Raw genomic sequence first — 24,639 nt, 5'->3', positions numbered from 1 at the left:
TTTCAGACTTTGCTTCACCAAGGGCCACTTCCCAAAACTGGCAGAGTGCGCTCACTTCCACTACGAAAATGTGGACTTTGGCACAATTCAGGTAGATACCTTCAATCTTTTTTTCCCCCCAACATTAATGCCAAATCTAATCACATATATCCCAATGAAGGGGCTGAGCCCTCAGAGCAGTGTGTTTGCTTCAACCTTGTGGTTTTAAATGTTGGGTGGAACTTTCTGTATAAGATTACAGCACCATGGATGTCAATCATGGTGCAGACGAAGCTTTGAACTCCAATGTTTTTTCAAAGACTTATGTTCTCTCCAGTTATTCCCCTGCAGTGTTGGGTTAGAAATGGAAATATGATGTTCATAAAGACACAAGTATGACTCACATGTCTCTTCCAATTGACATCAAGCAGAATTCATCCTTTTCGCTGTTGATATCACGGGACTGGTTGTTGATTTGCATTTGTTTGATATCTTGTTGAATACCCAATCCAGCATGACCTCATTCACTCCAGCTTCTCACACCTCAGAGGTTTTCTGTGGAGAACTGGTTAAAGTTACTTGTAGATCTAACTGCAACTTGTCTACCTGCCAATTAAACAAGTCGCTGCTGTAGCCTTTTTTGAGATTGATTTAATTAATATCGTTAAAATTGCATTCCGACGTCAAAGTTCCTCTCTGGCTTTAACTGTCAGCGGCCGCCTAGCTGTGGAGTCACAAGCTCAGTCCCCCTTCTCACTTTATCATTTTCACGCCACATTTGCCAGCAGCTCTTTGGTGCAGTTTTCTCTCAGATTTTTTTTTTTGCATCAGCTCCACTTTCATAGATTTTTCTTTTTTGTATCTCTTTATCTTTTTTCCTCACCTTCAAAATATCAGCTATGAGGAACTTGAATGTCAGACTGGTACATTTTCACAGCTAAGACATGCATATATCTTTTGAATTCTTGGTAACAGACTCTGTCAAGGCTGTTATTTTATAGTTTGTCTGCATTCTGAGTAAGTATAGGATACGTTTGTTAAAAAGGTGAAAAATATACCTTAGAATCAGCGAGGATTATAACAATTAAAGGGATACTCCACCAATTTTACACATTAAATCAGCAATTTGTAAGATGTGGCCAGAATTTTCATCAATACATACAATACATTTAAAAAATGAACTCACATTATCAGCAGAATGTGAGGAAACAACAGTGATTGTTTGTCAAAGACATCTATGGTCTGTGTTACAGACATGTCAACTGAAGTTAGCATGCTAACAAGTTAGCCCCTGCCCGTCCTGTCTCTGACACCACTTTGTACCTTAAGAGCTGATAGTCCCCATAGTTTCAGCCGGGAGTCAAGTTTAACTGCCTCGTTAGCTTATTGTAAACACACTTTATTCAAACAAACAATAAAAAATAAAACTCCCCAGAACACTCCCTGGAGTCATAGTCATGGTCACATACCCTGCCTTCAAACTGACCTTCGTTGGTATTGGAGGCTGTGTACAGTCTCAGTTTGGTGGCCCCCCATGTTCCCTGTTAACATTGTTGACTCCCTCTGTCAGGTTGCTGTGCAGGCAGACTCCTGCCACTTAGGTCCATGGTTATCTGAGCTATTTGCTAACGGCTAAGTCAGCAGCAGTAAGTGGTAGTTTATGAGCTACCTTTTAAATTCCGGCCATTTCTTACTAATTATATCTTCAAGTTAATTTTGCTTGAGAAGCATCGAGCCTGTGAAAACAGTTGTATCATTTCTCCTGTGGCTCTGGAAGGAGCTCTCAGAAGTTTGAAATAATAACCCTGGTAAAGTCATATCTGCTTTGATTTTGACAAGAATCTGTGTCTATATGTGCCATATGAGCCATCTGTGAGTGCAATACTACATTGCGAGAATACACCTTTAGAGGGGATTAAAATAGATTTTAGGATTCACAGTGCTGTTGACTTTGCTGTGTACGCATAAGGGGTATAAAGATAGAATGGTTTAGTTGTTTAAAATTAACTCTTTTTCTTAAGCTTTCACCAAATGTGTGCAGAGAATGACGAATCAAAGTATGTTCCACTGTTACTTTTACTGTAAGAGTTTGAATTGTCCTGCTGATTTTTGGCATTTCATCATAAAGACTGTCCATACAGTAAGACCTATCTACCATTTACACTGTGTTACTATGTTAAGAAACCAGTAGGGGTCAGCAGTCAGCTAAATTTCTCACACATTTCTGTTGGGAAGGGAGACTGAGAGAGTTCTCTCTAAAGCTTACATCTACTTCACCTGCAGATAATTTGTTGATGCATCTCCGGTTACACCACAGAATATGTCTATTAATTCACTGCATAAAGGAAACTCTTGAGCTAAAATGAATTGTCCGTAGTCAGTAGATTGGTTCTCCTTTTGTTATCCCAGCTGTGTTAGCTGGCTGGTAATACTGGCACGCAGCAGCATGACTGTCTTACCCTTTGTGGCTTTCATTGCTTTCAAGAGTCCCAGTCTTTTTGTTTTGCTACTCTATGCTTTCAGTATTCAGTGCGGCTCCTGCCTCTTTTTCAGTGAACACAACCCCGAGCCAAAACTCACATCTTCTTTGTTTGTTCAGGGAATAATTAATCTGTATTTGTTCCCTGTGTCAATCAGTATATTTTATGAATAATCTTGCCTCATCCAAACATGTTTGCTTGTTTAATGAATTGGTCACAAATGTATTCTGTTTATGTTTGCCCAAATGATTCGGACATGATAGAAATATGAATCTATGTTCACTCAGTTAAGCATTCAGAGAGTGTTACCACAAATACATTTTTTTACATTCATCAAGTTGCTGCATGATACATACATTATGTTTGTGGAGTTGTGTATGTTCCTCACATATTCAGACAGTTGGTGATGCATGCAAATATGGACATATTCACTGAAATACTATTTGTACTATTTTCATCTATCTGTACCAGTTATTGTTAAAGTTCACCTGGTGCAGTTAAGGAATATGTTGTATTAGAAACCTACCAGTAGTTGGTTATTGTGCATCAAGCCTGACAGATTTTTATGAGCAGTGTAGTGGACTGAGGCAGGGTTAGGACCTCAGCTCAGGCTGGCGTAAGGCCTTCTGCTGGAAGACATATTATTTCATTTCCATAATAAAAAGCCTTGCCAAAGGAGAATTTGAGTCATGAGAGGTTTTGTTGTGGAAACGTTTGGATCTCATAGTCACAGAAGGCCAAAGAGGAGTGTGCCAGCATTCAGAGCAGCACTTGCGTGGCACTTTTTTCCTAAGACACTGGTATTTCACATAATATTTGTCTGGTAACCTGCCAGTTGTTTTGGCCAAAGAGGGATTTATTTTCAGTTGTTGTGCTGCACAATTGCTCTTTAGAAAATGTTGAAATCATTAGATTTTAATATATTGTTTGTGTGTCATTAACTCAGTCTGGGTCCTTTTAACTATTTTAAGTGTTAACCTAGTTGTGCAATCAAGGTGTTGCTAATGATGGCTAGATTCCCGTGGGTCCATGAAATCCTGGAAAGTTAGTTAATTTGAAGGGAAAAAAACATAATGACTTGAAAGTTTTTGAAAATATACAACTGGTATATTTCACAAGGACAGCGTTAGCAACATGGCTACCGCTAATTTGACCTAGAAACCCTCATCTCAGTGCTATGAAAAGGCAGAGTAAAATAGCTGGTTGTATCAGTAGGTAGGCAGGTTTTATTTCTTACTGATGTCGTAGAAAGAATTCAGGTTTTGAAACGTCTGGGTCGTAGGGGGAAACGCATATCAGCGAGTAAACAGACTTTGGTAACACTGACGCTCTCCATTGAGTGAATGCTTCTTCCTGTTTTGGTTGCACAATAACAGACTCGCTTTCTTTGCACCGTAATACATCCATCGTTTTCGCAGGAAAAAAATCCAGCTCGTTGGCAGACCAAATAGCATAGTCAAAGCAAGGTTTATGGGGAACAGTATTTATTTCAAAATGATGAGTTAAAGCAAAAAAGTTTGCCTCATTGTTTAATGCGCCACTTGCCTTGAAAAAGTGCAACAGTCACGTGGGTGCATTATTGATTGTATCCTTGATCTGTGGCTTGAACTGTGACTTGCCATGATGGGTCCTTTAAATTGAGGTGATTGAGCCTGGAATGTCATTAAAATGTCATTGGATGTTTAAGAAGGTGTGTGACTTTGAGATGGGTCTTTGAGCTCAGTGTGAATATCATCAATGTTCTGTGATGTGTAACTGTCATTTCTACATGTGTTGTCACTGGGTGCATGTTTTTAATTCTTAACAGTCTGAACATTGACATCATCATTTGTAAATGTACCTGTAGCTGTGTACTTGTGACAGATAACATACTTTGATGCTTTAAAGTCAGCAGAGAATGTTGCTAAATCTGACTTTAGCTCCCAGTTGAAAAAGAAATTTCCCCTTGTGGGATTAAAATAGGATAATAAATTAAAAATAAATAAAAAAATGAATAGACATGTTATACTATGGTGATTTGAGGAAAAGTGTCTGCAAATTACATTTTGAATGGCCTATGTGCACTCACTGTGAATGAGTCAGCACAGTTACTTGCATCACTCCCACTTAACATGTGTACTGTGTGTTTTTGTAGGAGTGTGATCAGTACACACAGTATAATGATGGTTCATGTAAGGTAAGTAGGGAGCGGCAGTATTGCATGTATTTGGGCTGTGTGTCTCAATAAATTCAGATTCAGACCTATACAAACATGGATCTGTCATTGGTTTAATCTTGCCACATGATGACAGGGGTCAGAATCAGATCTCAGCTTGTACTGGTTTCTAATGGAAGTCTTTCAGTTGTGAAATCTCCTTATTTCATGAATATTCTCTCAAACCTGGATAAATGTGTTTTGGCTTTTGATGTACTGTGCATCCAATGTCACCACCCTGGTCTAGACTGAAATATCTCAACAACTGTTGGATGGATGAGTTTTTGTAAAGGTATTCATGGTGCCTCAGTGAATGAATCCTACTTTGGCGATCAACTAACGTCTCTCTCTTGCTCCATCACCCACCATGTTCTGTGTTTTGTTTTATGACCAGAATATCTGCAAAACTAATGACAGGCCCATCCGAGTTGTCTATTCTTTGTGTTTTGTGTTTATTAGTGAATGTTGGTATGCTAACACACTTAACTGAGATGGTGACATTATGCTTACTAAATGTCAGTAAGTTAGCATTATCATTGTAAGCACTGCTGTGCCTAAGTACTTATAAGTACCTAGCATGGAGTGTAGACTTACTATACTGAACCTTCCCAGGATGCTGTGAACATGTCAGTGAGAGCAGAAAGCAATCTGTAAATTAGTTTAGAAACCTACAACATCAGATAGGTCGACTCGGTGATACCGAAATAAAAAGTAGGAATATAACTTTTTATTTACTTACTTGCTTTGACATTGCTTGAGACACTCGGTTGCTTACTTTTCCAAATACATTTCCATATAAAGTTTATAATCAGCAAAGAGGATTTGAGGCCTCTTGCATTAGAGTTATTTAATGACAAAATGTGATCGGCCCATAGTTTCCATCCTCTACCTCCAGCTCCACCACTATGGATAAAGCCTCTTCAAAGAATAAAACAATGTGATGATAAAGCTGTGCCATCATGCACAATTGTCCAATCAGTCTGCCAGAACAGTGTAAGAATATGGAAGCTCACCTTTGTGCCTCTGGGAGACATGCTAGTTTTCACGTTGCCCTTCACAAACAGTTTCTTCTGTTGATGATACAGCTGAACAGTAGTCTTGGCAAACAATTCCTCATTTCTGCATCAACTGCCATCATTCTTTGTTATCAAGTAAAATATTTTTAGTGACAAATGTTAAAGGAAAATGAACCACAGATGTGACATCAATATATGGAATTCATATATGTGGTTGTAAATGTATCAGTGACTTTATAGCATTAGATTTTAACATTGATTCATTTTCAAGAACTATTGACTCTTGTTTGATGACTCTCTGCTGGCACACTTACTCTGCAGCTTGCTGAGCTATGTATCTATTGATCTATCTATCGATTTACACAACCTAACGATCTAACAATTGATCCATCGATCTACACTATCTATGGAACTATATATGATTTTGTGCGAGCTATCTTAGAATCAATTGAAAGTCAAAGTCACTTTTGCAGGGGAGCTATGATAGGTATTCAATGTTATTAAGAGGTTATAGCTGATGTTTTGGTATTGATCAACCAACACCTTGAATCCTTTGAGCCATGGCTGGAAACACTCCTTAGGGGATGTTTAGATCTGCGCTGACTCAGCAGAATCAAATTCTGACGATTTTCTTCTACTCTTCAATCATCTATTTTTTCCTGAGTAGTATTTACTGTACCATCACCTCTCTGCACAGCACTGCTGTTCCAAGCTGTTATTGGTAGCTGGAATGCCTCTGGCCTTTCTCCTCTGACCTGGCACATTGACAAGGTGTTTGGTTCAGAACTGCTGTGGGCTGCATGTTTTATTAATGTGTGTTTTCCTACTCTCTATATTATATAGAAATGGCCAGAGGGCAAGTATTTAGAATACGATGGAACCGCTCTGTCTGGCAACAAAACAATCCAACAATCCAACAATATATCATTTTAAGTAACACATTCTTAAGTGTACTGCAACAAAAGGACTTGTTGACCCTGTCCACATGCTGTTTATATTGAGTTGTAGCCGCACAGTTTGTTGTTGAAAGGAGATGGCTGTTTGCCTTAACAAGCATGTGTATCTAATAAAGGAGCCACTTTCTTAAGACCACATTTATTCACAACAACTTGAGTATTTTCAGTTCATAGTGTATAGTGTATTTACTCTTATCCTCCAGACAGTTTGACATGTCACTGTCTGTGGCTTCTGCCCTCCTTGATGTCACCTCTTGAATGGCCTCCAGCTTCCTTCGTTTCCACTCTGTTCCCCTCAGCACTCTCCCAGCCCTGCAGGACAGTTACTATGATACAGTCTGCATCCAGACAGGAGGAAAACAACTTTATTGACTTGAACAGTACTATCCCACTGTGCCCTGCTCCTCCATATGGTTTAACTACAGCCTAGCATTTTGTACTGCCTTGTTGCGCACTGAGGTTCCAGCTCTTACACATTTTACTATTAATGGAGAGTTCAAAACCATGCAAGCTGTTACTTTCAAAAAACTGTCAAACTACTGTTTGGCTTACAATGATTTTCAGCATTTAAAGTTATTCTGAGATTGTTAAAGGGGAACTCCGGGTGTTCTCTGTGCTGTAAGCTGTTTTCACATGGGTAAAGTTTCTCTGTGCTCAACATACAAATACATGCAAGCAGAATTTTGTCGCATCACAACTAGTTTGGAGCCAATCTTGATTCAGTATGCAACTTACGCGAGTGTAGTGTAGAAACTTGAAACCTTTTGATAGCAGTGGAAAACCTCCTGTGTTCAGCAGTTAAATGTTCAAAATTAACAGTATTTGTTTTTTCATAAATTAAAAAAAAAAAAAATTTGAAGCAGGGCCTCATGATCCTGTGGACTTGTTGGGTTTTAAGCAGGAGGTTTCAGAAAAGTAACCACAGGGATAACTGGCTTGTTAGGGCCAAGCGTTCATAGCAACGTCACTTTTTGATCTTTTAAATGACAGTATGGTTAAGCAGTTGTGAGTGGTTTAAAATTTATAGTGATACAGGGCTATCGAGTTTGATATTGTATTAGGCTTGATTGAATTAAAGGGTACTGTTGGGCCTTGGCAGAGGTATGCACTCTACTCGGTGCCATTCTAATTGTGAATGGAATATTTTGGGGTTTTGAACTTTTGGTCAGTCAAAATAAGCAACTTGCAGGCACCACCTTGTTCTCTGAGAGTATGTGATTGGCATATTTTTACAATTTTTAACATTAAACAGATCAATAATTACATAATCATCAGTTGCAGTCCTACTTTTCAGATAAAATTCCTGAAAACCTTCTTTCTCAACCAGTATAGCGTGTATCATCAGCCTCATATCCTTTCTGGCCATATGGCATCTTTTATTTTCCTGCCATTTGTTTGTTTTCAGGGCTTCCACTGTGGTACTAAGGTCACAGCCAGATACTGTAGACAGCCCTTCAACACAGAAGGTCTCTGTTCTCATACACACAGCCAGAGGCCAGACATTTAATGGCTGTGTACGCAGGAAACATTATGTACAAAAGAATCTGATATGAATAGTATTTTGCTACCAGACACTAGTGCATTATGCTGTTTTTTCAGGTACGGGTGTTCTCAGATGTAGATTAATAATAAACACGGAGTGTGATAAGTGGTCTGAGACATTGTGTGTGTCTGAGTGAGAGAGAGAGAGAGACAAAGAGAGCAGGGTGGTGTATCCCCTCTTGAACAATACTCACGGTCGATCAATCAGAGTTTAACAGCTGTGAAGGGGAGCCCCCTCTCTCATCTCAGTGCAGTTGCAAAGGCTGTGATTTTAGTGTGTGTATGAATGAGAGCAGTAGGTTGTGTGTATGCGTGCGTCCATGCGTGTGATAAAGATTGACGCCCCGTTCTTGAGGCCAGCTCACTGTGTGTTGCTGTTCCGCTGATGTGTCTCAGCTGCTTCTACCTTCAGTCTGTGACGTGACAGAAACCGTCTGCAGGGGGATGGGATGGGATCTGCTCATCATTTTGTTGCTGCTCTTACCTATCCATCCATCCATCCACCCATCCTTGCATCCATCACTTGCCAATCTGCATCCGCCCTGCGAGCTGAGCATCATGACACAATATGCTCCTACTGCCCACTCGCCCCTTTTACTCACAAAGGACCAAGAGAGATGCATAGAGATGAATTCCCTCCCCCAGTGGGACCCAATCCATCAACTACAGCACCACACTGACGGCAGCACCGGGCAGCACCCACCCAGGCAGGCTGTCCTTTAAAGGCAAAGGGTTGACTGACAGCCAGATCCACACAATATTCATGACAATAATCTACATTTTTACACAAGGACTTTGCTATAGATAAACCCAACCAAAGATCAACAAGAGATAGGTTTTAACTGTATAATATTTAGTGTGGACAAAGCAAACTCAGCCAGGGCCTGCAGAGATATGATGTCAAACCCACTAACACATGGTCATTCAGAGAACCTCTCTCCACTCTTTGTGTGCAGAGGATGATGTAACGCTTAGACTCATTCTGCCCTTGTTAGAGGAAACAAAAGACCAGCCAGAGTGCACTCAGACGCACACACATTACACACACATTACACATTATACATAACGTTCCTCTTTTCCCTTGTTTCTCTCATGGTCGTGTGATTGTCCCCAAAGTCAGATCGCACATTATAAAGTGGAACAACATCCACTCAGGCTGCTCAAGATATAATTCAGTATCCCAAACTATCTCAATTAGTTGTGACAATGTCAGCATATTTCATCAATACTTAAAATTCAGTTAGTTTGTATTTGTGAGCTAGTTTAATTGTCGCACATTATAAGTTTGGTTATGAACATTGGTAAATTATGAATTAGCATTAGGTTGTGAGGCATTCAAGCTTAAATTACTATACATGCAAATTGTAAAAATTTGCCAACTGTGGCATAAGTGTCATGTTATGTAATACTGTATGGCTTGTAATGCTTTAAAACAAATCTTAGGTGCGCTCCTCCAGTTGGTAAGCGGCTCTTGATCAGAGCAGAATCCGATGTGACTACAGGTGTTTTTTCCGGCAGGTTTGCACCCGTTACATCACGTTTTTTACAGTTGAGTTTCATCCACTTCAAGCTAGCATGAAAAGTGAGGATGTGTTCCATGTTTTTTTATATCACCAATTAAACTTGAGCCAGATGATTTTTCACCAACTGTTTATGTCAGAGGCAAATGTAAAAAACTGTCTGTGTATGTATTCATGTTCCAAACATGTGCATCAATGCGGTATACAGATGTACAAACGTGTTCCCAGAATCATCTTGATGTCTCCTTCACTGTTTGTGATTTGTCCACTCAACTGGCATCCAGTCAGTCAGCAAGAAACATTACCAGCCCAATTTCTGTTCCATGTACTTTCTCTTGTTATGGCATATGCAGCTCGACTAGACTGATTTATTTCCCCTTCCTATGTCACACTTGACAAACCATCCTGTCCTCTCCTGTCTGACCTGGGGGGCCTCCAGCAGGGAAATGCCTGGTACGTGGGAACATTTTAGCTGCTGAGCTGGATGCTGGAGTAACTGCTCCACTCCAGGAGCACGGCAAGCATGTGAGGAACGCCTCACCCCTTTCTGGCCTCCGGAAAATGAAGGCGAGATAGAAAAGACAAAATTGCAATATCCTCTCGACATTGAGATGTTTTTGGTGTTTTCTGCATTCCAGTCATTCTGTAAAAGTGGACTGTAGACGTGTCTTGAAAGGATATAGTTCATTTCACCTCATACATCAGACCTGTGGTTGTGAATAGTGCCCTTTCTCTACATTATCTAGCACATTAGTGTGTGATTGTAATGGGCCTACAGCTAACAGTGAGGTGGGATAACAGCAGAGTGGCCTGAATTAGCAGGATGCACATATTGATGATAAACTCTCAGCACTAAGGTAGCAATCCATTTTAGCCCCATTCAGTACTCTTTCATCTGAGGGTCATTCTCTGTTAGCTCCCCGCCCTTCAACTTCTGTGTGTGCATGTACTGTCAGTGTGTGAGTACGTGCACACTGCACTAAACAAGTCTTTCTCATAATGGGATTTGTTTTGTGAACCTACTCCAAGTCATGATCTCATTCCCTTGCAGCGATCTGTCTCTGCATTAAATTCCCATTGCACTCCTCAGTCCCACAGATCCATTTTTATATCTTTAGCAATGATTTTACATGTAGCCCCTTCACACTTCCTCCTTTAGCTCTGAAGTACTGCAGCAAAGCCCTGCAGGCAGCCCTGCACTCGAAACCCCTCTAGTTCTGCAGTCTGCCGAAAATACCACAGCGTGAAAATAGTGTCATGGGAGACCAGACATTATTTTTAGCAGTATTATTCTGCCATTTTCTGCAAACTTGCATCCATACCTTTTGACATTAATGAGAGACTTCAACCTATGTAGTGCCTATTCTTACTTAGTGATGAATCACAAACAGCAATACGAGTCCAAGTCCTCACATTTTGTGGTCAGACTAACTGTTTGAGGTCTGTTTTGCCATTGGAGATTAAATTACAAGACAAACATAAATTCATAGCACAATTCATTTAACAGAGTGGTTTTGCTGCTGGAGCCTGTCATGTTTTGTGTCATGATGATGAGAGCAGTCTTCTTTTTTAGAGCAGGAATAGCAGAACATTTTTCCCAGAGAAGGGAGAGACTTCACTGTGTGTCCTGTGGGCCAACAAGCACTGCTGCTCATTGTAAGTGCTTCAGATAATGTTTGTATTTTATTCAAAGGATCATAGATCAAGTGCGGCATTGTAGCTGGACCTAACGGACCTGGGCCCTCCCACTTGTACAACCTGCCCACCCTAAATGACCAGTATACATACATACAGTACTGTACATACTGTATGTATATACACCTGCCGACACTGCTGTGCCCCTGATTTTTGGTAATTTCTCCTGCTAATCTCCTGATTTCATAGTAATACTAATCAATTGTGAATGTCTCAGTTTCTTAGTTTGAATTTGTCTGATTCTTTGATTTATGACCTAATACCTGCAGTATGAATGCTATTCCCATCTGCCTCCCTTGTACTTATGTTTGTGCTGGCATGTTCTCCCTAAACACTCTAAACTCACTGTGGTAAACGGTGACCATGAGAAACATATCCTAACCATCAGCATGTTATCATGCTGATGTTAGCATTCACTCACTTATTTTCTAAAGTTTTGGACTCTCTGCTTGTCAAGTAAGCTCTTTGTGCATTATTAGTAGCTGTCATGTGTAATGTCTCTTCCAAAGATAACGTTTTAGTCCTCAGTGAAGTGGAAGTAAGTTCATTGTGGGTCTAAGTTTAGGACTTCAGTATTATAGCATCCCTGAATGATCTACAGTTAGAACACATTCAGCAAAAACTAAATTGGTGACTGTGGCTGTAACAGTCATATATTATATCAGATCATTCATGGTGCATCTTCATTTTTGTAGAAAATGATGTTATTTGATGAGGGTCTTTGCTTTTAGTATTCAAATCTGAAACTTTGGCTGTGGTTGCATTTCCTGGACATCTGACCCCTCCCCACACGTGGTTTGTAATAAATCAGTCCAACCTGTCATGGCCGTGGCAGAGCTGAACACTGAATGAACTGGGTCATCATTGGATTATCATTTCCTATTCATAAGCAGACTGGTAGTAAAGAACGATTTGACGCTCTGCTCTGGTAGCCAGTCCACCAGACATCCCACCTAACTGAGAGGTACTACTCATCCTGAACACTGCTTTTTCAGGAAGGCTGGAAAAAGCATGGTTTAGTGGTGACTCTTCGCAAATTGACGCATTACCGCACTTCCACTGTAAATGTTTGGTTGCAGGTGTGGTTTGAGGGACATTTCTGAAGCTTTGATCACAGAATCATTTTAGGAATGATGTTTGCAGCAATAAAAGTAAGTAAATTAGTTTGTATTTTCCTTCTGTTGTTGTTAGATATCTTTTTCTTCTACAGAGAAACATGCACACACTGCATGTTTCATGCAGCACAGGGAGGGACTTTGTGAGCACTGCAGGTCCCATGCAGCTCTGTGTCCTTGTGGCCTCTCTTGGCTCCCACATGTCCTCCTCCATGAGGCTGGCTGTTTGCTGGGATTTCCGCTCTCCTCTCCAGCAATAGGTCTTTTTAATCCATCTCATGTGTGGATGGCACATATGAAGTCATCACAACTGATGCAACCTACACTTTTCTTTCCCTTCCTTTTTTTGTTTGAGGTATTTGGCTGCAACCTGAGAGCAGGCGTTTATTTTTTAGGTTGTATTTTTGGTGACTCTATTTCTACTTTGCAAGTGTGGTAGACTGCGAGCTACCACACTGGGCGGTTATTTATTGTAGAGCATTTTTAGATGCAGGGTTTGGTCGACTGGAGTTGAAGTAGCTTCCCATTATTTACTGCACTTGCAAAGCATCAGTTATTGACATAATTAAATGTGCTTTGAGCTGTAATGCTCTGACGTGCTTTGGTTCTATTAATTTTCTACTTGCAAGAATTGCAGATTTCCTCAGTTAAGCTCTGAATAAAGTGTAACTGTGCAAGAGGACGGGAGAGAGGGCTTCACATGTGGAAAGTAGACACTGTTCTCGTGCAAGTGCACCCCCTCCCCTTTTTTTGTTACCTCCTGCCCTCTCTTTTTCCTCTGCCTCTTTCTGCTCTCTCTCCATCCCTTCTCTTTGTCCTGGGAACGTACCAACCAGAGAGGGGGAAGAGAAGGAGAGAAGGGGGAGGGGTGAGCCAGCATGTCAGACAGGAGAGAGGAGGGAACAGGGAGAGAATAGCATGTGGTGAAGGGACAAGGAAAGCAGGCTGAGAGGTCGGCAGAAGAACAAGACTGAAAGAAAAAAGCTTTTTTTTTTCATCCATTTGCTCCCTCCCATTATTAACTGCTGCTCATCAAATTGGGTGTTAAAGTTCTGTTGGGCGCCAGAGAAAGGACACCAACAAGAGAAAAGAAGGCGAGAACATGAGGATGGGGCATCACAATGGTGAAATGGGAGAGAGGGCAAGATGGAGGAGATGAAAGCTGTCCTGTTGAGGAATCTCCACCTCCTGTCATCCTCCAACAACACCACCGCTGCTGCTAATATTGTTGCCTCCCTCCCTCTGTCTCTGAATCCTGCTCTGGGAGAGCTTACTCTGTCTGGGAAAGAAAGTGGAGAGTTGACATTTACGTCCTGCCGAGGGGAATTGTGTTCTGGACCAGCCAAACAGGACTCTGCGAGACGGGATGTACATTCTCACACTTGCACAGAGAAATAGAGACTGGGGACAGGTGTTGGAGGATTAAGGAGGGGCAAACTCTGAGCATGAAGCTGCACGGCATGAAGGGAAGGACAGTGTAGAAACTAAAACAAGGCAGGAGAGACTTAAACGGCTGTGAGTACAAATTGTCTTTCTTACTCTTTCATTATTCTGCTGCTGCTCTGCAGGTTTTAGAGCAAAGCTTCCCCCCTTGTCCCTGTGTGCCTGGAGGACTCATCAGAATTGCTTGTGTCCAGAATGTGGCTGTTGGATTTTTTCTTCTGCAGAAACCTTTGTTAGAAGGACAGTGCACCTTCACCTCTGTCTTTAACTTAGCTCTCTTTGAAAGATGACCACCATGGCTGGGATTTCTCTTGCTTTTGGGAATTTAATGAGCCTGCTTATTCAATGTAAACAAGAAGAAAGTGCAGACCACCCATTGTTGTGTATTTTTTTTTCCAGTGTCACCATATACAGCTTGAGGACATAGAGGAAGCTCTAACTTTATTATTGCAGTGTTTTTTCGCGTTGTCACAGAGATCTTTCCTTCCTTCATGTCTATCTTTCTATTGTTCCCATAATGTAGAGGAGTTTGAGCTCGAACACAGTACATCCAGAGTAGCTATATTTTAAATATTTAGTATTATATTTTGTGAAAGAAAACCTTTTCTCACTTTGTTACTATTATTCTGGTCCTTGTGGTGAGAGAAAATCCAGTCTAATACTGGAACGATTGCAGCCCCCTTTGCTCTTAAGCTTTGCTGGGGCTACAGGGACGTGCGCTAGTGCAGTGCAGGTTGGACTGAAATCAAACTATAATGTGGTGTGTTGCATGCATTGCAGAAAACAGGGCTAGACTGGTTGCAAGCCGTTCTGTATGGGTGCACAGGGTCTGGCACTATGACCGGATCTCATCATAAGTTGTAATTTGGTTAAACTGCTGGCTAAAAGCAGGAGCACTTGCTGAAATGATGAAGTTGTCATGTCGAGCAGGCACTAGTCTTTGTATCTGGCATAATAATGTATGCAAGTACTAACTTTAGAATAGTTTGATGAATGTCTGTTGTACAGTTCTGCTATTATGTAGCTGGGAGCCAATTATAGTATGCTTCATCGGTAGGTCGCTTATTCAGTAAGTGCCATCTTTAATTTATAAAGACTCTGTCAGCAGATCTACAGTAGACAGTTTAATACTTGAGACTTGTGGTGAAATATTTCTGTCTATACAATATGCCTCAACATATTTTATTCTCTATGTGGCCAGTGTCTTCCTGCAAAATCCCTCAGAAGAGTGCAGCTGTACAAGTTGGTACTCTGTTCATATGGATACTGTGTGAGTTAATGAGGTGTAGACTACTGAGGTAAACAATTCAATCGATCATTTTAAATCCCTGGCGTGGACTTTGTTTATCTGCAGGAAAAAAATTAAAGTCATGTCACCCTCTGGTGATTGTGGTGAATAATTATAATGGAGTCATGTATGTAGAACTGTAGAGGGAACAGGCTATACAGTAGCTAAAAGAGGATTGTATGAGATATTTGATATGTTTGTTGCTCACTGGAAGTTGTGCCAGATCTCGGAGCCTCAAACTCTGTGTTGACTGATATCTGAAATACTGCTCCCAACGAGCTGCTTTAGCCAACAGCTCTGCGTTTGATTCTGAGTTTTCTGAAGTTTTTTCTAATACTACCTCATTCTTGGTACCTCATTCTTACCAACCCTGATTTTGCTGTACATTTTGGGTTCTTTCATGCAAACCATATGGTTGCTGTGTTACCTTTCCGACTAACACTAAAGGTTTCCCCTATTTGGTGCTATATGCTGTTGTAGGTGGTCCTGAATTGATTTAGATAGGGCCAGATGTTGTATCCAAGCTGCCTGGACAGCCGGAATTTCTTACCAATACCTTGAAAACTACCAATCTTTGTTACCATGTTCCACACCACAAGAAAAATTGATACAACATTGAGGGCATTTATTAGATTTTTATCAAAAGATCAATATAATTTACTTCTGGAGGAGGTGGGGCTCTGTGGGCAGTACAGCGGTACAACTGTCAACTCTCTGTTTGAGAGGAGAGTGAAAAATGCAGCCAATACTGATTAAAGTATTAGTATTGAAAGCATTTCAAATATTCAGAATTGATATGTATTAATGTTTCAATGTTTTTGACAACACAAGATTTAAAAATGACTGATACCTTCCTGTGGCTGTCTGTCAGCTGTTTACATTAGTCAAAAACACATTTTTGAAAACAAAATTCAAACGCATTTGTCACCAGTCTGTTCCAATCACAGAAAATCACAGGGAAAGATTTCCTACTTGAGAGTTCACATGAAAGTGTATTACACTGACAGACACTGTCTGGCCCAAGAGTGAAGCAGAGTAAAGCTTTTATGTTTGGGTCACATACAGCAGTCATTAATAATAAATACAGAGAAGTACAGCAATGCATAAAAAACTGTTATGTTTGTTACTTATCACGGGAACCATGTAGAGGAAGCAGAGATAGGAAGGAGCAAGTAACCAGCCAAATTACATTTTGTTTAAGCAGCTAGTATCTAATGGAATAAATTACGTCATCTTCTCTGTTTTATTGTTGAGAAATAACATTCACATCACAGCCACTAAGACAAAGGGCTGGATAACACAAGTAGTGTAAGGCTAGATAGGATGAAGTACGACCTAATATCTGTTAGTGACACCTTAGGGAGGTAATACATCCGTCCTGATGGAAGCAAATTAAACTCACTGCTGGAAATCCACTTAGATGACCTGAGTCTGTGTGGAGTCTGTGCCCAGTCTGTGTGGACCTGGCTTCATAGAACTGGCAAAAATCACATCATTTTACAACACACGTTCATCATTTTTCTTAGTAGGTTTTTGTTTTTCAGATTGAGATTACCGAATGTCGATTTAGCAAATGTAAGTGCTGATATACTGTATCAAACGGTGTTTACAAAACTTTTTACAGGGACTTGTCAACATTGGAACTTGTACTTCCTTAAGATGAAGCATTTGGTTTTTCTTGTCAGTAATGGCATCAAAGGTAGACTTATCATCCAGAATAGTTCCTGGGGATATGTACCACTGAAGTGCAGTCACTGTATCCCACCTAATGATGGAACGAGCAAGCGACTGTGTTCCTCATCAAGTAAAAGGCTGACAACTACCAAACTGAAGAACATACAGTACCTATCTTTATGACTACTCTGACAGTCATTTAGGTGCAAGACAAATAACAGCAGATGAAGGATGCAGCCATGTGGAAAATGAGTTTACACAACAGATTTTGAATGAATACTTTATAAGTTAACAGTATAATGTTTAGCATGTTCGTCATCTTAGATTAGCATGTTATCATGTTAGTATTTTGCTAATTAGCACTAAATACAAATTACAGATGAGGCTGATGGGAGTGTCATTAGTTTTGAAGGTATTTGGTCATAAACCAAATGTATTTAAGTTAGGTTTATCCTCTGGGGACCAAGAGTCTGTCTGTACTAAATTTCATGGCAATCCATCCAATAGTTAATGAGACATTTCAGTCAGTGTAATGGACTAACCAACTGACACACTAGCTGTGCCGCTAGCATTGATTAAAATGAGTTTACCAACAAACGATATTTAAATACATGCAAAAAAATCATCAGCTAAGAAGAAACACTTAAAGCTGAAGAGAACCTGAAGAGATGTAACCCATTATTCCTTAAACACACTAGATAATTAACATGTCACAGTATTGATTAGAGCTGCAACATTTAAATTATTTTATCGAAAGAAAATTAGTTGCCAAATATTATGATTTTCAAGTAAGAAAATGGCAAACATTTGCTGGTCCTGTCTTCTTAAATGTGAGGATTTGCTTCTTTTCTCTGTCATCTGTGACTTTCCTACATTTTTTGTCCTTGGTTGTAAAAGAAAATGCAATTTAAAGATGCCACTTTGGGGTTTGGGAAATTGTGATGAACTTTTTTTTAATAGACTAAACAATTAGCGGTTGATTGTGAAAATAATCTTTACTTAAAGCCCTGTTTGAACTAATCCAGTCTTACAGCAAATTGTTTAGTTATTCTAATTTGTATATTTAAATAAAACAGCAGTGCATTTTCTGTTCTGCTACATGATGTCTTAGTTTGCTGCAATAGCAGTGATCCAAGTCAATCAAAACAATATGTCTCCTCAGTCACAGTTGGTCATTGGGCAGCTTTTCCCTAAAGTAAAGTAAAGTACAGCCTAGGTCCAAACCCTTAAACCCTTCCAGTGAAAAGGGAGAAAGCCTTGTTGCATGAATGTCTGGGCTCACTTCTGAAGTTTGTTTTTATAGCTTTTGCTGGCTGCTCTGTCAAGAGAATAGCTTTTATTTGTGCATGAAGAGCAAAACATTTCTGGGTTGCTCAGTGCTGATACTGAACAACAGAGAGGTAATTAGGTCATTTGCTGTCATACTAGTTTGTGTCTCTGAAAAGAGACACAGCCAGAGAAAAGTTCATTGTTGTTCTGTAAAGGCTCTATTTACCACTGCCCCTCTATTAACAACTGTCTTTAAATCAAGTCCTCTTTAATGGGAACAAAAACACTTCCATGTGTTTCCCTCCCCTCACTGGCACCATGACATTGTTTAGACAATATCTGTTTAGTGGACCTTCGGAGCACATAAATACCTCTCTCACTCTTAGTTTTTTTGCTTGGTGCTGTGAAAGCAGAAAACGTTTCTTTTGTCTGAAAAAACAGAGGCAGAAAATGAAATGAAACATTATCAATGCAGTTAAGAGAGAGATGACTAAGATGTACCAAATATCTAACAGCCTGGTGCACAGAGACCCAGAGAGAGACACGTTCAGAGATAGAAAGCCAATCCTGAACGGCAGGTACTGCCAGGCCCAGTTTCAGTGGCTTTGTACAATATAGGCATTGTTTCTGATGGAGACTCCCTCCAGCCTGGAACTTACTGCATGTGGGCAAAGACCTCACCCTACCTGGCCTAGGTAATGTGCTGCATCATATCTTTATATAGTCTCTGGTGTTGTAAGCATATTAGATAAAACACTGCCACAGGAAGTTCTTCTTATTACACTGACAAGTTCTTTTGGGAGATGACGTGCTTTATTAATAAGGTGTTTGATGTGCTACAAATGAGCTTTCTCCTGACAATACCTGGAACTTGGAAGTAGTACCACTCCCTGTCCAAAGTCAGGTTGAGGAACTCGCCACCCAAACAAAGCAAAACCTGTGACAATTGGTACAGGTTAAGTAATGGGTCACAAAGTTTGTCAAGTGAAAAAGTCTTCTGTTGATTACAGTTTGCATAAGAGTTGCTGAGAAGACGATACTTCATGTGTGAATGTTGTCAGCAAAACAAACCACATCAAATACTATCAAAAATGTAACAGTTTCAGGTGTTGTTGGGGAGCATGTCTTCCAAATCTAAAAGTTTATAATTTTGCCTTCAAAATTGCAAGTTAGCTCAGCAGGTTAACAGTAATTTAGGCTGGATTGAACTGAAGGGGCAAATGGTAGCCCCATTTAGACCTCTATGCATCAGATAACCCTAATCTAGACCACTCCAGAACTGTATGGTGAGAAGTTCATGGGTTAATTAAAATACACCCCTATTAAGCAAATCTTTTTATCCATGTAGCACAAGGTAGAGATAACCACAAATACATTAAGAAGGGGCTTCACCCACAAAAGAGGCTATATTTGCCACATTTCTGAAAAATTTCTGTACACATGTAAGATTTAAAAGAATGGCATCACCTGTGGACAGTAGGTGTTGTTTCCATAAGAGAACACAATGGACTCTGTATGCTTTGTGGGAATGCTCTTTATTGGAGAATATGTGGAATAACATGGAAGAAGGTGTGAAGATTTGTTTGTGGGACTTCCCTGGGTAAATATATTACTGTTTGTATGGGCCTTTTGGTCAGGCCTGTCCTTAGTGAATGGAACAGTCCACATGCAGTATCATTATTTATCAGAATATGGCTTAATGCTGATTAGTATATTATAGCTTCATTGTCAGCAACAATGAGTGTTTTCTGTTTGCCTAATGCAGTTTGTGTGAAAATGCAACAGTTGCAAATTACCATTCTTTGGGAAGAATGTGAGTCAGAATTAGATTTTTGTTTTCCACGAATGTTTGAGTTTAACTTTTCTTTCTGGAGAGAGAACATCTAGTTGAGACCCGAGATGAGGTTGTTAAGTTGAATCTGTCAAATAAGACAGCTGTCAGCAGTGTCTTCCTCAACACAGTTGTCCATATGATTCTGTTTTCTACTAAACAGATGCTGGCTGTGTCAGTGCTCCCAGCCTCCTGCTTGTTTCCTCATCTATATTTCATCAATATGTGGGCACTCAACTCTGTTCCACTTGGAACTTATCAGTTTAATCATCTTATACAATATCTGTTTATTTTCAGCAGCTTCCTGTCAGTGGACTGTATTTGAATATGTCCCCCTTTTCTTTCAGTTTTTTTGTGTTGCCCCCTTTTTTCCATGTAGTGTAGGTCTGCACTATGATTAAAAGCTGACTTTCATCTTTCTTTTGTCTGTTGGCTTGAATGAGATGTCAGAAAGGTTAGTAATAACATCTTGGACACCTGAACTGAAGGCAATGTTGGGAAAGTGAAACCTAATATCCCTCATATTGCCTAGAAATGTTTTCCTTATAAGTAACTTCAACATTAATAAAGTACTGTTCCTACACTGTTTGACAACATCTTGTATTTGTTTGAGATCTTGTGCCATCACAGCTACATCATATTATACTATTGACTGAATCAGTCATGTGGTATCATTAAATGAAATGAAAAAGTCCTGGTTTCTCTTGGCTCATTTTGTGTTCATTTCCCTGCCTGACATATTTGGCGAACTTTAGGATCATGAATACAATCTACATTGAAGTTTTGTGAATACTGTCGTGCTGCCCACCCATGAGTTTATAATAACGGAACTGTCAAAAGGTTATGTGAAGTGAAAGATGTTAAAGCCACTTTTGTCAATCACCACTATCAGATTTGATCACTTTTCTTGAAATGAAGAATGCATGTCTAACGCTCCAACCTCTCTTTCTCTTTCAGTTGACCCTTGGAGACGAACAGTGTGAAGTGACACGGAACGGCTATGAGTCTAAGGAGCTGGTGTACTTAGTTCATATTTACTGCCAGGTAAGACAGGACTGTCTACATATTTCTCCTCGCACAGCATGCATACACTGAGATATACTCTAATGATATGAAAGCTCTCACAAAGACTATTTCATTCTCAAACACAGGCACACACAGACATTTGTTAAAAAGTACCCAAACTTGCATCTTTTCTCCTAAACTTGTCAGAGGTGATTTCCAACCCACAAAAGATGGTTCAGTACAACCTGTTCAGATATCCAGCGCAGTCCTCCCTGTGAGCAGAGAGCTGGCTCCAATTCAGACATTTCTGAAACACCAAACTTATTGTTTCAAAATCCAAGTTATGTGGGAATTTGGAACTGAATTGAAAAGAGCTGTGGTCGAGTGCCAGGATGGGTGAGTGATTCTGAAGAATGTCAGATAGAAAGGCCTTCAGAGAGGGAGTTCTTCAAAACCCTGAGCTATTACAACTTACTGTACACATGTTTTCTGCATATTTTATGATATATCCTTGGCTGAAACTTTTTGATTTAATTGGTGATGTTGATCTGTTGGAGGATAGGTTGCATATGTTTTTGTTTGGCTGTGTCTCACTCAGTCATTTATTGCAACAGTTACAGGTGGCAGCACCCACAGAGGATCGGTTTCTATTGTTGACGGCAGAAACCATATGGAGCATTCCCTTCATTTGGAACTTCTGACTGATAGTTGTGCATTCCTAGCTTAGTTTCATTGCAGAGGTCTTGTCAGAGTAGAAAAAAGTTGGTTTAATCATCTTTAAAATCCCCCTTTTAAAGAGAGTTGTTGGAGTAAAGTAACTGCCAATTTATTAATGATTACATCATAAAAAAAGTTTTGTAAGATATTTGATTAAATCAATAGCCTTAAAGTAGAACACACACATGCACACCAGCTGCTCAGAAGCTTTGCCCCAGTCTCCTCCAGTGACATTTTTGATTCTGGTTTCATGCATTTCCCTCTACGGATCATATTCCGTTTGCACGACCTTGGCAACATCACACAAGTATGCGGCTGTGCACTTGGAAATTCCACCTTCTTACGGCCATTGGAAAACTGCTAAATCTACACTTGTTCTATTTGAAAAGGTGGAAAAAATGTCAAAGAGTTGGCCTTGAGTTCTGCACTCAGAGCTCTCAACAGAGAAAGTAGCACAGCTCAGTAAGATTGGTTCAGTTCCACAGACCCAGTAAGGGGGGTAGCTAGAAACACCGTCTGAAAGTGGGGCAGGAAAGCAGAAAGAGTTTCCCGAGCCCACAGAGCCATCTCTGCGTGTCTCCACCAGCCAGCACTTTTAAAACTGCACCAGAATCAGTGGGCTGAGTGGTGCACTGCAGTCCCAGTCGCACAAGCCCTGGCCCTGGTACAGACGGATCTTTCTAGGCCAAATCAAAGCGAAATACTTTTTCCACCACAAGTTTCTCTCAGTGGGGTTTTGAGGTTTGGAGCCTGGTTTTACTGGATGAAAAAGAAACAACAAATCCATGGAAGAACTCTTGGATGTTTTTTTTAAGACATCACATTTAATGTGGTGGATTGAGGGCAAAATTCTCTTGGTTTGCACTTGCACTGTTGGCATTTAATCACTCCATTTTACTAGGAAAGGCTGAGTAAGCCATTGATGTTCTTTGTTTATGAGCACATTTACAATATCAAAGTATACAAGTCACATGGGAGACTTGATTCCTGTTCTGAATTCATATTTTTTGGGATTTCGAGACAGTGCCAGTTATCAGAGAAATAAAAAGATGAATGTCTGTGGGGACAAAAACAGAAGATACAATCCAAGAGAAAAAAGAAAAAAATTGCAGCAGTGTCACAGTAGTTTGGTTGATAAAGGTTTTAGTGGCATATCTTTATGCTGACACTGAGGCTGGTGACTCTGCCTGTAATGTGATCCACAAAGTTCAACTACTGGAACAAAATATTTGATGTCAGTATTTGACCTTGGGATTTTCGACCACACTAGACAACCAAAGAAGCCCGCTTTGGTTTTTAAGGGGGTACACGAGATGATGATATGACAGCAGGTAATATGTTCAAGAAAAAGGTAGTTTTTGTGATGATAAAAATATAAATCTTATTTTTTATGGCACTTTTCTTAATTATTATTAAGCGCTTTCCAATAAAAAGAAAAAATGAGAATATAAAGGAATTGCATGTTAAAAAACTAAAAACAAGAAATGGTATCATAAAACAAATAAGCTTTTGTTACGTGTGCCTCTGCCATTTATATAAGTTGTCTTGTAATCCATTGTTAATATTACACTGCTAAACAAACAACGGTGTGATCTGCATAGAAGTGGAGAACATCATGGCTTTTTATCACCTGAGTGAATTTTAATGTAAATTGAAAACAACAGTGGGTCAAGAATGAACCCTTGGGGAACACCACAACTGATCTTCCTAACACAGAGACAGGAGTAAAGTAAACATAATTTTTGCAGTGACTAAATTTATAACATCTTACTTTTTCAGTTTAATCAACTTCACAAACTTTAATTCCATCAGTTTGTTTTTCCTTCTTCAAGTACTTAAATCCTGAAACCTAAATCCTAAAAACATGCAGGCCATTTTCACACATGAAAGCTTGGCAGATGAAGAAAACTTCTCACAGCTTCCAAATTGGTCATTTCTGTGCCTATCCTAAGGTACTCAAATGTTGGATTCTCTCACCAGGACCTGAATGCACCAACCACGAACACTACTCAAACAATCCCACACAGATTCAGCTATTCGTATTGTACGGAAATGTATGGTAACCATTTACCACCTGAAAGTTAGAAAAATATATTTATCAAACATGAATCTGTTATTTAGAAACACAGCAGCAGATTTAAATGCATACAATTTGTAGTATAGGCCACTACCAATTGTAAGGTGCCTGCTGTGGTCATATGGTGATTGTCTATTGCTTCTTTTTGTTTGTTTGATTTAAGGGATTTTCATTTTTATCCGGCCTACCCAAATGTTGCATTTATAATTTACAGCAGACAGCGTGAGGCAATTCAAACGTTGTTTTGTGTTGTTCTTTTTCTATAGTGTGTGCATTAGACTGCGTTTAATTAGTGACAAACTATCAACCTGAACCTAACTGCAGTTCATTGGAAACATTGCTCACATGACTGACGCTCTTTAATCAATTGTCTTCTTTGTATCTTTGCTGGTGACACTCATGTATTATTATTGTCATTCTGAAGGGTCGGAGTTGGATTGTGAAGCGCAGCTATGAGGATTTCCGTGTCCTGGACAAGCACCTGCATCTTTGCATCTATGACCGACGCTTTTCCCAGCTGCCTGAGCTGCCTCGATTGGACAGTCTGACTGATCAGTCAGAGGTAAAAACAGAAAACATTCATCTACACTCTCACTTTTTGAATTGTTTTGCTTACAGCCCTGAATGCTTCAGTTTGTAGTTAAAAATACATTAAGGAGCTTAAGGAGCTGGAGCTATCAGATGTACTTGTTGTCACAGGTAAAAGCTTATTCAGAGATGTTTTTTCAACTATAGTAATCCGAATTAGTTTATCTAAACATATTTTTTGGTATGGGGAACCTCTTTTTTACATCTCATACAGCTTTGTTTGCTTGCTCTCTGAACCATGCATATTTAG

At 39.8% G+C, this 24,639-nt stretch overlaps 1 protein-coding gene across 4 annotated transcripts in view; it reads left to right on the top strand.

Moving 5' to 3' along the window:
• arhgap32b (Rho GTPase activating protein 32b) overlaps positions 1-24,639 on the top strand; it is a 117,078-nt gene that overhangs the window by 56,024 nt on the left and 36,415 nt on the right. For all 4 annotated transcript variants that reach the window (XM_084372700.1, XM_084372702.1, XM_084372699.1 and 1 more), the window contains exons 5-7: positions 7-91; positions 20,960-21,046; positions 24,226-24,363. In XM_084372700.1, coding sequence (XP_084228826.1) covers positions 7-91; positions 20,960-21,046; positions 24,226-24,363 — 310 coding nt within the window. The remainder of the gene's footprint in view (positions 1-6; positions 92-20,959; positions 21,047-24,225; positions 24,364-24,639) is intronic.

The sequence above is a fragment of the Pagrus pagrus genome, assembly GCF_965226575.1.
Source record: "Pagrus pagrus genome assembly, chromosome: 14".
NCBI lineage: Eukaryota > Metazoa > Chordata > Actinopteri > Spariformes > Sparidae > Pagrus > Pagrus pagrus.
The sequence above is the reverse complement of the archived record's forward strand: the minus strand, read 5'-3'. Positions and strand labels throughout refer to the sequence as shown.